At 47.6% G+C, this 15,152-nt stretch overlaps 1 protein-coding gene across 1 annotated transcript; it reads right to left on the bottom strand.

The window, feature by feature from the left end:
* Positions 1–1,966: 1,966 nt before the first annotated feature.
* LOC123479613 (signal-regulatory protein beta-1-like) lies at positions 1,967–13,719 on the bottom strand. The gene is made up of 5 exons (XM_045194526.2): positions 13,695–13,719; positions 12,588–12,905; positions 9,533–9,841; positions 3,182–3,466; positions 1,967–2,073 (listed from the first exon to the last, which is right to left on the bottom strand). Exons 1-5 carry the CDS (start codon positions 13,717–13,719, stop codon positions 1,967–1,969), a joined length of 1,044 nt encoding a protein of 347 aa, XP_045050461.2.
* Between the last annotated feature and the right edge of the window lie 1,433 nt (positions 13,720–15,152).

Raw genomic sequence — 15,152 nt, forward strand, 5'->3', positions numbered from 1 at the left:
TATAATTTACACCTGAAAAACTAATATAAAATATTATTTAACATCAACTGTAATTGAAAAAAAATCCTTACCAAATACACATCGACACACACACCAGAAAAATATGGGTTGGTCAGAAGCATGAATGGAAAGAGCAAAACTTGATCAAAACTTGAAAACTTTTCTTTTATAACAAAAGCTCCCAGATGACACCAACACTGCTTCTTTGTGGCCACACGAGGGGAACAAGAGGGACTCTCCCTACAAGCCGGGAGACAAAGATATACTGTTTGCTGAGAAGCTGCACTAGCAAAACATTAGAGAAAGCTTCGAGCCCATCTAGCGATAAATTGTGGCATATTCTCATAATAGAAAACTGTAGAGCAGTAGAAAATTAAGAAAATGAAGCTGCATATATCAACATAATTCAAACACACAAAACAATGGTAAGCATAAAAAAATTAGTTCCAGATGTTGTATACAGTATAATAGCATTTATAGAAAATTTAAAACATGCAAAGTAATATTAGATATTACTTAAGGGTTTGCACACATTGTGGTAAGAGTGTAAGATGCTCGAGAGTGATAAACACACAATTCAGGACAGGGCTCAATGGCAACAGAGAAGACAGCAGAAGTGTACTTCTGGCAGAAGTAACGCCCGCCTGCGTGTGGATGGAGGGTAATAATATAGGTGCAGTAATTTATAGTTTTAATTTGAACATTTCACCTAAAATGTTATATGGTGTTCTTGAGTGTGATAGTGTTGTGTTACAGAATTACATGCTTATGGTTTTGTAATAAAATATTTTGTAATTAAAAAAAGGGGGGGCACGTTATTTGTGCCGGACCTTCTATAATGGCAAAAGTTACTATTCTGCAAAGACAGATGTTAGGTTCATGAATACTTTTAGTATTCTTTATATTCAGAATAGTAAAATGTTTATTCAACGCAGTGATTTCAACTATCTATGTGTTAAAATAAAATCATACTTGTAAAAGCTCTGGATAAAAGTGAAATCTGCTCTGAATATTAAGGGTTATTCACTCTCAGAGGAGGATGGAAACCTATTCTTCTTATCTGCTTGGTTCTGTTTTGGGTAGAGGCAGGGCCAGGCTGAATCTCTACATGCATCAGCATCCAGACATCCCCAGGTCCCCAAGGCCAAAGGCCATCCTTGACTCAGATTTATTATCGGAGGGGAGGGACGTCAGGAGGGTGTGTGGAGGGAGCTTGCCCTAGGTGCAGGTGGGGCTGGCAGAGGAGGGGAGGGGTCTTGGGTGCTATGCAGGTTCTTGCAGATTCTTCTCTTCAATGGAGCCCCTTGGAGAAGGCAGGAGGCAATGTATCACAGTGCAGGGAAGAGCTGTAGAAAAATCATTCATTTATTCATTCATTTCACCAATATTTCTTGAGCATCTGCTAAGTGACAGGCATTCTGTTTGGCCAGAGTTCATGGCAAAGATCAGAAAGGAAACCCCTCAAAACTACACCCCAACACTTCTTTCTGAAATCTGTGCTCCCTCCAATACCCACATTCATCTTCACCACCAGTCAGCTCCTTGAAGTCCCTCACAAAGGTTCTGTTAGTTGGTTTGGACAATATTTTCTTATTCATTACAAGGATAATATTATGTAAAAACTAAAATATATAATAGTTAATGGGGGACTCTTTGGAATTTGGGTCTCAAAGCTCTGACCTTCATCCTACCTACATATCTTGGACCCTCCCACCTCCTGGGTCCCAGGGAACTTAATCTGAAAACCTTCAAACTCCAGCGCATTATTACAAAGTGCTTGAGAGTTAAAAGCTCTTAGAACTCTGGGAGACGTTTGGAGGAAATGAGTGTTCACACTCTTGTGGGTTGGACCACACTTGTGGGTACCACGTGACTTTGTGGGCATGCCCTGGACTCCTCTTGCCAGCCCATGACAATGGCTCTGACCCCCTTCCCTAAGGACTATAGCCTGCTCCCAATTTACCTGTTACAGGTTCCACCACCTGTGGATGTAGGCAACAGTGAAACTCATCACCAGCAGCACCTTGAGGCCCAGGAGGAAAGCCAAAAAGATAAGGACAGGTGTCGCTGGTCCTAAAAATACCAATGGGCGGAAGGAAACATCAACTGAGGCTCCATGAGTTGAAATACCTTCTTTGATGTCATGTTGCCAGGAGGCTTGAGAACCACTAATTGCACCCAATTCTATCTGATTCCCAGCTCATGTTCTCTTCTCTACACTCAGCTTCCTCTTGGAAATAGGCAATAATCTTGACCATTTAGCTTCACCTTGAATTCGACTCAACAAATATTGATTTGGAACATCTGCCACACACCAGCTAATGTGATGGTATCCAGAGGTACAAGCCTCCACAGTATAGAGCTTGGTTCCCTCAAGACCTTATGGTCATTTAATTAACCTTTCATACAATCTCAGGAGGCTGCTATCATCAGCACCATTTTATAGGTGAATAAACTGAGGCTCTGAAAGGATAATTGACTCAGTTTCTTGAGTTTACAACACTATAATTGCTGTGAACTAAATTTTAAAATAATTTTGTTGGATTCAAATAACAGTAGCTGACATTTACCATAGACATATATGTAGAATTTACATCTATTGATTCATTTAATCTTCACAAGGACCCTATGAGTTAGGAACCTTCATTTGGCCCATCTGTACTTCATTAGACTCATCCACAGTTGACCAAGCTGAAGCACGGAGAGGTCAAGAGCCTGTACAAGAACTAAGAGCAAAGGCCGTCTCTGTCATTAGAGCAGACATCACGGGGTCCACAGGGTAGGGTTGTTTGAGCAAGTCTTAAAGGCGTGCGTACATGGTTATATGTGGTAATGGACAAGTATCTCCATATAACCCAAAGACAATGTTTTAACAAGAGAGTATTGCTGAAGACCATCGTAGAATCACAAATAAGTGAGCATCTGAAGCTGAACTCCTTAAGGAATTTTCAAGGAGGTTGAGCTGGGAGATTGTTCTTTCCTCAGAAATGAAAGAACCTTTCAAGATGGCCACATCTAAAGGAAGCCACAGGCCAGAAACCATTCTGGGTATTTAAGGAATCACAGGCTCTTAAGTCAGGCAAGCCTTTAACAATTACACACACGCTTCCCCATTGCCTTTCAGAATCCACCCAGGAGACAGAGGTGACCCAGTAGCTCATAAGAGAAGAGGTGAGCTTACCTGGGCTTTCAGTGGGCTTGTAAGTGGTGTGGACTGCTGGGGATAGTATGAGATTGGCCGAGGTAGGAGGCTGTGCATCATGCTGTACTATACAGGTGAACACCCGCTCAGAGCCCTGCACTGATGCGTTTACCAGCTGCAAGCTTTCCAGGCTGTAGGTCCCGTCGCTATTCTGTTTGGAGGTGGGTTTCTCAGCTCCTGTGAACATCTCACAGTTCTCCATCCAGGTGAGATGTACATGTTGTGGGTAGAATCTCTGCACGTGGCAGGTAATAGCCACCAAGTCTGAGGAAGGTAAAGCCTGGGACACTCTCACTGCAGGGGGCACTGACATAGCACAGAGAAAGCAGACAATTACTGTAGGAAGTCCACCGTGGGAGACTGGGAGCTCTTTAAGGATGGGGTCATCTGCCTGGGGCCTGGTACATAGGAGGATGTAGGCATTGATAACAGCTGCACGTGTAAGTAAATGCACGATGGAATGACAGTGTGAATGCATGAGTGAATGCATGCTTGGATGGATGGATGGATGCATGGAAGGATGGAAGGAAGGGAGGAAGGAAGGATGGATGAATGAATGGGAAAAATGAAAGTCATATGCTCTCTCCTTTATTTTCCATTTTGGTCATTAAAAATGAAAAGATAGTGTTTGAATTCCATTTAAGAATGTATGAATCAGCCCTGGCTGGTGTAGCTCAGTGGATTGAGTGCAGGCTGCGAATCAAAGGGTCACTGGTTCAATTCCCAGTCAGGGCACATGCCTGGGTTGTGGCCCAGGTCCCCAGTGTGGGGCACATGAGAAGCAACCACACGCTGATGTTTCTCTCCCTCTCTTTTTCCCTCCCTTCCCCTCTCTCTTAAAATAAATAAATAAATCTTTTTAAAAAAAGAATCTATGAATCAGTTGACTCATCTATGAGCTGGTAATTCTAAGATTTGAAGATTCATACACTCTAAATCTTTATGGCTCAAAGATGCTGAGGTTTTACATAGGAGGGAACATGGGTTTGGAGAAGTTAAGTAACATGCCTGTCAACACCTTCACAAGGTCACAAGTAGCTGGTATTATGTCAGAGACGGTACGCTTTACCATTATGTCCTTACATTATTCTGGCACCCAAACTTTAAGGCTGGCTTCTAAAATTTTGGTCTAACAACTTCTAGACTTTTTTCAACCAGATTTTCAGTTGTGCAATAGAAAGTATTCATAATGAGAAAAATTGGAGAATTTTAAATGCTATAAAACACGAAATATCTCAGTACAATTCATATGAACACACAGCATGGTATGGTTCTAACACTACACCAAGGGATGAGGGGTCAGCTTCTGTCCCCGCACTGACACCTTAGCCAACTGCAGGATCTTGCGTAAGTCACTTCCCCTGTTTTCAAGACTCTTAAATTATGAAATCATCTAAAATAAGATTAGTCCTCACAGGGCAGTTCAGACAGACTTCAGCTCTTGGTCTAGGGGGAAATAACTCCTTATGCTGTGTAATTTGAAGGAACTAAGGGCATCTGATCCCAAAATATCCTTTCTCCATACTCAACCCACCCAGACCTATTAAATTCTATCAATGGTGATGCGAACAGGTGGGACAGCCACAGCAAGACACCATCCCCAGAAGGTCACAGTCTGTACTCAGTCTTTCCCCTTCAGCACACAAGCAGCAACTCACAGCAAGCAAAGAGCAGGACCCCGAGAAGGGGAAACCCAGGATGGTGAAGGCTTGGTCACTGGCGTGGCAGCTATGGAGAACAGTCCAGGTAAGGTACCACCAAGCAAGCATCATGGGCTGTAGATGGTGGCAAAGACCAATAGAAGGATGAAGATGCTCAGATGGCCCATTCCAGCCACCAGCAGTTTCCCCTGGCTATCTGATGTCCTTGGCAGAGTTGGGAGGATAGATGCCCAGGCACAGCTGAAGATAACTGCTTCCATCACTGAATGGCAGTGTTTGAGGCAGTGGGCATATGTTATCTCACTTAATCGTCACAAAACCAAATAAGCCCCGGCTGGTGTAGCTTAGTGGATGGAGCGTGGCCCATGAACCAAAGGGTCGCCAGTTCAATTCCCAGTCAGGGCACATGCCTGGGTTGCGGGCCAGGTCCCCAGTGGGGGCCACGTGAGAGGCAACCACACATTGATGTTTCTCTCCCTCTCTTTCTCCCTCCCTTCCCCTCTCTCTAAAAGTAAATAAATAAATCTTAAAAAAGAACAAAACCAAATGAGATACACACAGAAAGCTCCTTGTTATCAGAAAACTAAATGAAACAAAAAGCCACTTAGAAGGAACCTATGCAAAATCCACAGAAATTGTCAAAAAGGAATTGTTTGAAACTTCATCTTGAAAAACATTTCAATTATAAAAATGATTTTATTACTTTTGAGACTTTCAGCCAAGATGGAGGCATAGGTAGACACACTGTGTCTCCTCGCACAACCAAAAAGACAACAACAATTTAAAAACAAAAAACAACCAGAACTGACAGAAAATCGAACTGTATGGAAGTCTGACAACCAAGGAGATAAAGAAGAAACATTCATCCAGACCGGTAGGAGGGGTGGAGATGGGCAGCTGGGAGGAGAGCGCTCACCACAAGGCAGTGGCTGGCAGACCCAGCAAGATGGCAGATTGTGGAGTGGGGCTGGCAAGGCTGCAGCTGGACAGTGAGGCAGCAGCTGGTGGACCCAGTGACAGACCACACAATCCATAGTTCCAGCGCAGGGAAATCTAACCTCAGTCCACTGATTGAAAACACCTGTGGGGGCTGAGGCAGCAGTGGGAGAAACTCCCAGCCTCATAGGAGAGTTCGTTGGAGAGACCCACAGGGTCCTAGAATGTACACAAACCCACACACTGGGAATCAGCACCAGAAGGGCCCAATTTGATTGTGGGTACCGGGGGAAGAAACTGAAATCTGGCAGAGAGTGGAACAAGCGCCATTGCTCCCAGCGACCAGCGTTAGCCTGCCCCGGTGAACACCTGAGGCTCCGCCCCTTTACCTAACAGGCGTGCCAAGACAAAAAAAAAGTGGCCCAGAGGAAAGAACAAATCAAAGCTCCAGAAAAAATACAACTAAGCAATGAAGAGATAGACAACCTATCAGATGCATAGTCCGAAACACCGGTAATTCTTTACACCGGTAAAGAATTGGTTGAATTTGGTCACAAATTAGATGAAAAAAATGAAGGCTATGCTAAGTGAAATAAAGGAAAATGTACAGGGAACCAATAGTGTTGGGAAGGAAACTGGAACTCAAATCAATGGTGTGGACCAGAAGGAAGAAAGAAACATCCAGCCAGAGAAGAATGAAGAAACAAGAATTCAAAAAAATGAGGAGAGGCTTAGGAACCTCCAGGACATATTTAAACATTCCAACATCCTAATCATAGGGGTACCAGAAGGAGAAGAGGAAGAGGAAAAAATGTGAAACTTATTTGAACAAATAATGAAGAACTTCCCTAATCTGGCAAAGGAAATAGACTTCCAGGAAGTCCAGGAAGCTCAGAGAGTCCCAAAGAAGCTGGACCCAAGGAGGAACACACCAAGGCACATCATAATTACATTACCCAAAATTAAACAGAAGGAGAGAGTCTTAGAAGCAGCAAAAGAAAAGGACACAGTTACCTACAAAGGAGTTCCCATAAGACTGTCAGCTGACTTCTCAACAGAGACCTTATAGGCAAGAAGGGGCTGGAAAGAAGTATTCCAAGTCATGAAAGGCAAGGACTTATATCCAAAATTGCTCTATTCAGCAAAGCTTTCATTTAGAATGGAAGGGCAGATAAAGTGCTTCTCAGATAAGGTCAAGTTAAAGGGGTTCATCATCACCAAGCCCTTATTATGTGAAGTGTTAAAGGGATTTATCTAAGAAAAAGAAGATAAACAGTATGAACAGTAAAATGACAACAAACTCGCAGTTATTAACAACCACACCTAAAACAAAAACAAAAACAAAGTAAGCAAACAACTAGAACAGGAACAGAACCACAGAAATGGAGATCACATGGAGGGTTATCAACAGGGTAGTGGGAGGGACACAGAGGGGGAAAAGGTACAGAGAATAAGTAGCATAAATGGTAGGTAGGAAATAGACGGGGGGAGGGTAAGAAAAGTATAGGAAATGTAGAAGCCAAAGAACTTATATATATGACCTATAGACATGAACTAAAGGGGGGGAATGTGAGTGGGAGGGGGTGTGCAGGGTGAAGGGGAATAAAGGGGAGGAATGGGACAACTGTAATAGCATAATCAATAAAATATATTTAAAAATGATTTTATTGATTTATATTTTAAGTTAAGTATAGAATATAATCAAAGTTCTGCACCAACTCTTAGAAGGAATAAGTGTTGGGAGTGTGAGGAAGTTGGCACAATTTTTCCCCAGAATCACATACTACAGTATCAGCAAATTCTTCATTTTAAATTTCACATTCGCGGCACAATCATTAACAGGAAATTTTTAAAAATTGTTTGTGTGTTCTATCAATACTCACAGGGGCCTCTCTTACTGTGTTCTCTTCTGAAGTGCCCATAGAGTCATTTGGGCCATAGATTTGTTTTTCTCTTTGTTTCCACCTTGAACTATGCAGAGGCTTTGCCTATGATTTCAGAAGTTCCCCAACACTGTTTTCATCAACGTTCTGAAAGAACAACCGTTCCCAGATCTCTAATTTCACTTTGCAGTGCATGCGGATTCTATGTCACAGTGTGGCCCGCTGTTTGCCACACACACCTCCATCTTGGCAGGACCCACCCCCTGGAGCAGGGAGTTTCTGGGCTCCGCACGCCTCCGCCAGCCCGCTGACTGTCTCAGCTCTTGGCATTGGTGCTGGGTGGTGCCACTTCCCAACTCAAATTCCTGAAACACCTCCCTGATGCTCTGCCTCAAGATTCCTCCATGACTATGAAATGCCACCCTGTTCATGCAGGCTCATCCCAGCCTCCCCTCCTTTGCGGGACCAACCTGAGAATTAATCTACACGGTTCCTTAGAAGGCCCCCAGGGGCGCTGAGCCTCAGTCATCCATAGGGACACCCAGTCCGACATCTCCCCCTTTCCTGGGTGTCCCACCTTCCCTGTCTCGTTATCCCCATCCCTTACTCCACCTACACCCAGGTCCCGGTTTCAGGCTCTGCTTTCAGGGGAGCCCAAATAAAGACACCCACAGAAACATTTCCACAACAGAAAACCCAACCTGGAATGCACGCACTGTTGAGCAAGGAGAGGCCTTGAGTGGGGGCTCGTTTTGTAAGGAATCAATTCATTTGTGGAAACTTGTGTTTTCTGTGATTTTTCTTCTCTACACAATTGTCCTAACACCAAGGAATCGTATAATAAATACTCAGACAAGAAGGATCCCTGAATGCTCATTTTGCTACTTTGCAGGCAAAGATACTGAGGCTGAGAGAATTTAAGTAACTAGCAGGAGATGCCACAGCTGGCAAGCGGCAGCGTCAGAAGCCGGCAATCACGTCAGATGCACCTCACCACTCCAGCCTTACAAACTCAGGGAGCCTTCCCTTCTTTGAACGTCCGTTTCCTTCCGTAAACCACGAGTGGGACAAAGAGTACAGGGCAGCTGTACACATTAAATAAGTCAGCCCACACGGATGTGCTTTCCGACCACATGCTGTGCTCTTTCGAGACATCACTGCCAACAGTTTTATCTATGTATTGTGAGAGGATGTGCTTCCTTCCATGATGGTAGCCCACAAAATAAAGAGGAAAATGTGTTGTACCCTCTAAAGTCCTCCATGCAAGTCAGGAATTAATTTTACTGCTGTGCAACCTTGGCCCACTCACTTGCCTTCTCTGGCCATTGGAGCTATCACTAACAATCACCACGATCCCTTCTAAGCATAATGCATTATAGGCTCACTGAATTCACACACCCGTCAAGAATTGGTTCGGGCCAGGAAAATCGGCAAAAAATATCAGATAAAAAACTAGGCCCTTGTCCAGGTGTGAGTAACAATCAGAAGACATTGTGGTCCCTTCAATGTAGACATTTCAGCACCTTTTATACCCTCTTCATATAAAATAATAATAAAATTAAATTTACTATTTATTCCTGGAAAATGTTTTGTCTCCATTGTACTGATGAGAAAACCACGTTCTGAAAAGTGATGTGAATAGTAGTAATAATACAAAATAACGAAACAACAATAGCCACTGCTACACGGTTAATATAAGCAAGTCATGTGGTCAGTACTTTAAAGGTATCGTTCTGTTGAATCTTTGCCGTAAGCAAGTGGGGGATGTGCCATTTTTCAGACAAGGAGTCTGAGGCTCAGAGACCGTCCACAACCCAACTGACCCGGCTGAACAGAGAGAAACGCCTTACCACGGAGGTACTGGTCCAGGTTGATGGTTTTCTGGAAGGCGGGTCTCAACTTGTGCTGGACGAGGCAGAAGACGTGGGAGAGCACGTCATTCGCCTGCAGGGGGATGAGCACACTGCTGGTCACATTGTAGGTGCCCCCACTGAGGTGGACGCTGGTCTGGGGGCGTGGCAGAGTGCGGTTGTTTTTAAGCCAGGTCACGGTGACCTGCTGCGTGGGGAACCCGGAGGACCTGTACGTCAGGTGGATGCTTGTGCCCGGCTCAGATCGCTGGAGGGGACCTTGCAAGACGTAAGGGTAGGCGCTGCTGCCTGCAAGGAGACACCGCCCCATGAGAGGACGCAAAGGTACCCAAGTCCCAGGGAGAACAAATCCTCAGCATCTCTGTCAGGAGGCCTCATTGCCTCCTTGTCCGTAGGGTTCAAAGGCTGCATTCTAGGAGTTCATTTCTGAAGCTGTTATCAGAAGCCAGACAATGAAACTGCAGGGGACCCCAGCAGTGTGGAAGAAGGCTGACTGCCACCCACATCTCACAGCCACACCCATGTCACATGACCCTGCTGTTGGGGTCTACCTAACTCACCAAGTTCTCCCCAAAACCCTAGGAGGTGGGAGCTATGACTCTCCTCGTTTCACAGCTGAGGAAACTGAGGCCTAGACAGGCTAGGTTACCTGCCCAGGGCCCACAGCTAGTCAGTGGCAGAGCTGAGGATTTTAGCCCCGGCTCTCTCCTGCCTGGTCTGTGCCCATGGCCACTGCCCGGCTCTGCCCTCTGTCCCTGCCAAGGGAAGAGCGCCTCGCTGCTCAAGGCCAGGTCATGTGAAAGCAGGTGGCACAGAGAAGAGGTTAGGAGCACAGGCTCTGGGATCACACTCAACCCAAGTTTGCATTCCCAGGTCCTCCACTGGGCGAGCCTGAGCAACTTAACTCTCTAACCCTCGGTTTCCTCATCTGCAAAATGGGGGTGATTCTTAATGTTCAGAGTTACTAAATAAAGTAGTGTAGAATATGTGGCACATATTAATCACTCAGTAAGTGGTCTACCATCACATACTCACAATAAGTTTAATATTTTCCTACTTTTAGCCCAGCTCTGGTGTGGGCACCATGGAGACTGCAAACCATGCATCAGAGGGCACCCACTGTGCACCCCACGGTCAAGCAGAAATCAGGAAACAAGTCCCCAGCATGTGCGACAGTTATCATTGCACAGATAGGAGACTGAGCTCAGGAGGGGCAGTGCTGTGCCTGAGGTCACAGATGGTCAGTGGCAGCCCTGCCATGTGACACCGATCCATTGGACTCCAACTCGGCCGACTCCAAACTCGGCCACCTCCAAACACAGGAGTCAGTATTTGCTTCGAAGGCTGAGAGTCTCATCGGGTAAGGAAGGTGTGGATGGATGAACCCTATCAGGGGTTTGCAGGAGGCCCCCTAGTTTAACAGGCGATTGTGAGAACTGAACGGGCAGTTATGACCATTCAGGAAGAAATAAATGTCAGAAGCAGAGTATTTAAGGTCGATTTGAGAAGAGAGTTGAGATAAGTAGGATTCGTGTTCTCAGGATGGAAGAGAGAAGCACAGAAAAGCACGTTGAACTTGTAAAGAGACAGCCCTGCCTTCCAATTTCAGCTCTGAGATCCTTGAGCCTCGGTCCCTTCGCTGCCTTTCCTGGCTGTTAATCAGCTCACATGGGCATGTGAGGACACCTTGGGGACAGTGCGCGCTCTGCAGGTGTCAGCCCAACGCGAACAGAGGCACAGCTGGGAGTGCACGAGAAGTGGGTGCTGAAGGAGGGTTTTCTGGGCCAGGCTGGGGAGGTGCACTGCAAAGGTGTGCTCACACCAAATGCCAGGAAAGGAAGCCGCCCTTCCCCTTGCCAGACTGCAGGACGCTTGGAACTGCTGACAGGGGCGAGGTAGAGTCTAAGTGCTGTTGGGGGGAGGGGGTGCAGGCAAAGGGGAAAAGTGAGACAGAGGAAAAACTCAGTCGCTAAATGAGTCAATAAAGAAGTAATATAACTTGCTTCTGATCGGAAAGGACCGTTTGGGTTTTTTCCACTAGACGGCAAACACTAGGTCTTATAGAAATTGAATGGTGACGGATCATTCCCTCGGAGAATCCTTACAGCAGGCAGATAAAGGCGGATTCTGTCCGGGAGAGTTTGAGTGCAGGGTCAAAGCCCCAGCTATGAAGATGTGTTGCGCTGCCAGCGCGGCGCATCCCGCCCGCTCTTTCTCTGTAGTGGTTGGGCTACAGTACGTGCACGCAGGCGCAGACGCTCCTACTTCCCGGAGGGCGCTGTCCTTCCCCAGTCCCTGGGGCTCTGGGGAGCTGTCAGTCCAAGCTCTGGTTTAGCCAAGGCTGGCCCAGGCCTGGCCAATCATAATCCTCCCTTCTCTCCACTCCCGCTTTCTTTGCCCATCTCCTCCCGCCCATCTATCGTCCTAAGATGATGGAAGGCGGACCATAAGAGGCAGCTCGCTGCTCTGGGTCTGAACTGCTAGCCGGCAGCACCCCCTAGTGGAGAAAGTCATCTGCAGACGCAAAGAGTGAGAGACGAGGAACGGTTAGGAGGCGCAGGGGGAGGAGGAGGAAGAGAATAAGGGGGAGGGGATCAGAGGTAGAGAAAGGACAAAGCGAACTGAGTAGTAGAAGGGGAAGCTCACACTTGCAGCCACTCTGTCGGGCCTCGCATGAAAATTGACTTCCAGAAATTTCCAGGTGAACCAGTTTGATTAAAATCCTTCCAAGGAGAGACTTTGGCGCCTAGAACTCAAATCTCTGCAGTTTCCTGTAGTCGAGCGTTAAAGCAGAGAACTTTTCCAGCTGAAGAATGCGTGGAATTGGGGAAGGGAAGTCCTACTCCTTCCTGGCAGAGGGAGGGAGGAGTGGGGTTTAGGGGTGGATGCCTGAGAGTTTTATCACCCGCTCAGGTGATAAAACTTCCTTCACGTCGACCCGGTGCTGCTCTGAGCCCCTGGCCCCCGTTTTCACACCTGACCGTCTCAGCCACGCCGCCCGGAGGGGCTGGGCCGCGCTGCCGGCCACACCCACCTTTCCGCAGCCGGGTTGTCTGAGCCCGCAGGGTGATGTTGGCCTGGACTGGGGGCTGGTCATCCTGGACCACCCAGCAGGCAAACTCGCTCCCCTCGGGCTTGGCCTCTGCCGGCCACATGTGCTCCAGAGAGTAGGTCCCGTCCGAGTTCCTGGTGACCTTCGGGGACAATACGGTCTGGACAGTGTGCCTGTTCTCCATCCAGGTGAGGTGCAGGCGGGAGGGGTAGAAGTGGCTCGCGTGGCAGGTGAGATTCACTCTCCGGTGCGGGCCGTGTGCCTGAGAGGGCTGGGTGGTGATCTTCACGGCGGGGACAACTGGGCGGAGGAAGAGAAAAAAGCATCTGTTGAAATTACACCTGCGCGCCTGCCCCAAAAGGTGTAAGGTAGTCTTGTTCTTTTCAGTTACTTGTTTTTTAAAGAAAAGTGTTTTTTCCTGTATGTTCAATGTAAGGCAAACGGAGTCAAAGGTTAACAGTCATTAAATATGGGTAGGGGTACGTGGGTGGGATAGTATTTTCTGCACGTTTGAAATACTTCATCATGAAATATAACTTTAAGGATGACTAAAATATAATGCCCATGAGCACAGGGACTTGCTTTATTTATTGCTATATCCTCAGCACCTAGAACAGTACCTGGACCACAGTCAATATTCATTTACTGAATGACTAATAAATATTTAAAATAAATAATAACAATGATATTGATAGAACATATATGTTTGCAATGGAAGGTAGGGCTGGGTAATAATAATGCCAAACATTTGTAAACAGCCTACTGTGTGCCCGGCACTACTCTAGGTGCTTTATAAGAAATAAATCATTTAATCCTCACAGGAAACTATGAGGTAGGTTTTCATTGTATTTCTATTCTAACAGGAAGTTGAGGCACAGAGAGGTTAAGCAACTTGCTCAACACCACACAAGCTGTACAGTGAGTGGTGCAGAGGGTTAAACCCAGATGGCTGGCCCCGGAGCCTGCGCCTTTCATGGCTGCACTGCCCGATCAGCCTTGGCAACGAGGAGTTTCACTTTCCCATTAGTGCCATGGGGCTTGGGGGCGGGGGGAGCTTCAGAAGCCAGCACCACCCTACTGCCCACTCACCTCGGAGCACTTGGGAGAGGTTCATGGTCTTACGCAGGGGCTCTGCCAGGTCCCTGTGGGTGACTTCACAGGTGATCTCCGATGAGACATCTTGCTGCACCAGTGTCACCCACACCTTACTGGTGACAGAGTAATTGCCCTTGTTGTCAGTCACCAGGCCCTGAGCTGAGGCTGGACGCTCATCTCCATCCTTCATCCAGGTGACATTGAAGTCCGTGGAGCTGAAGGGGCCAGCGGTGCAGTTGAAAGACACGGGATTTCCAGGGGCTGTCCTCTGAGGCGGGCCCGTCAGCGTGATCAAGGGCTGCCCAGCTGGGGAAAGAGCACTGGTCTGCAACTGAGAGCAGGACGCACTCAGCCCTCGACAGCCTATCAGAGGCGCCTGTGTTGCCAGGCCCTGTGGACCTAAGCACTGTGCCTGGTTCCAGCCCCAGGGATCATATAAACAGATGGTAACAAGTATACAAGCAAATATGTAATTGCAATTGGGGCTCAGTGACTTCAGGGACACCCAGAGAGTACGGAGATAGAAAATGCTGGGAGGACGTATTCCAGAAGGGTGGTAGGAGGAGTCCTGGGGGTGGGGGTGACATTCTGAGCTGAAGCTGAGGAATGGATAGGAGCCAGCCATGAGAAGGGGCAGGGGAAGAACATTCTAGAAAGTGGGAAGAGCAGGTGAGGATACCCGGGGCAGGAAGAGCTCAGTGGGCTGGAGACCCTGAGGGACCAGTAGGGCTGCAGCACTGTGGGCAAAGAGGGGCAAGTGGGCAAGGTCCTCGGGCGTGGAGAGAGGGGAGCTCCGCCTCTGTTCTGAGTGCGATGGGAGGCCACGGGAGGCTTTGAGCCGAGGGTCAAGGTGGGCTCGTTGACATGCTTTAGAAGACAATTGTGGTCACTGTGTGGAGAACGGACAGGAGGGTGGGGTCTGGGAGCAGGGAGGCCAGAGAGGAGGCTGCTGCAGACATCAGGGGAGGCGATGGTGCCTGGGCTGGGGCTCTTAAGACATGGAGAGACCCAACGTACGCCTGGAGGGTAGAGGCAGCCGGACTGGGTGCTGGACCGGGTGGGAGGTAGGAGGCACGATGAATTGCAGATAAGTGACTCTCGGGTTTTCCTCTCCAGCATCCGGGTGGATGGCGGTTCTAGTTTCTGAGGTGGGCGGGGACTGGACCAAGTTGGGATGGGAGAGGGGTGGTGAGGAATCGAGATTTCCATTTTGGACATGAGTGTGGAGTCAGGCGTCACCACGGGCAAGGGTGCTGGCCCTTCTCCTCCTCCAGGTGTCGACTCAGGCACACAGTGGGCCTGCCTTGCTGGGCATCCGTCCTCTGCTTCCTCACCTCCAGTGATGGGGGGCTCTTTCCACCTGAGGCAGCTCCCTGCATCCTCACAGAGCCAGAGCCAGGACAAAGTACTTTGTCTCCTAACCTAGCATCTGTCTCCTGAAGTCGTTCCAGG

This window comes from Desmodus rotundus, chromosome 6 (assembly GCF_022682495.2).
Source record: "Desmodus rotundus isolate HL8 chromosome 6, HLdesRot8A.1, whole genome shotgun sequence".
Classification (NCBI taxonomy): Eukaryota; Metazoa; Chordata; class Mammalia; order Chiroptera; family Phyllostomidae; genus Desmodus; species Desmodus rotundus.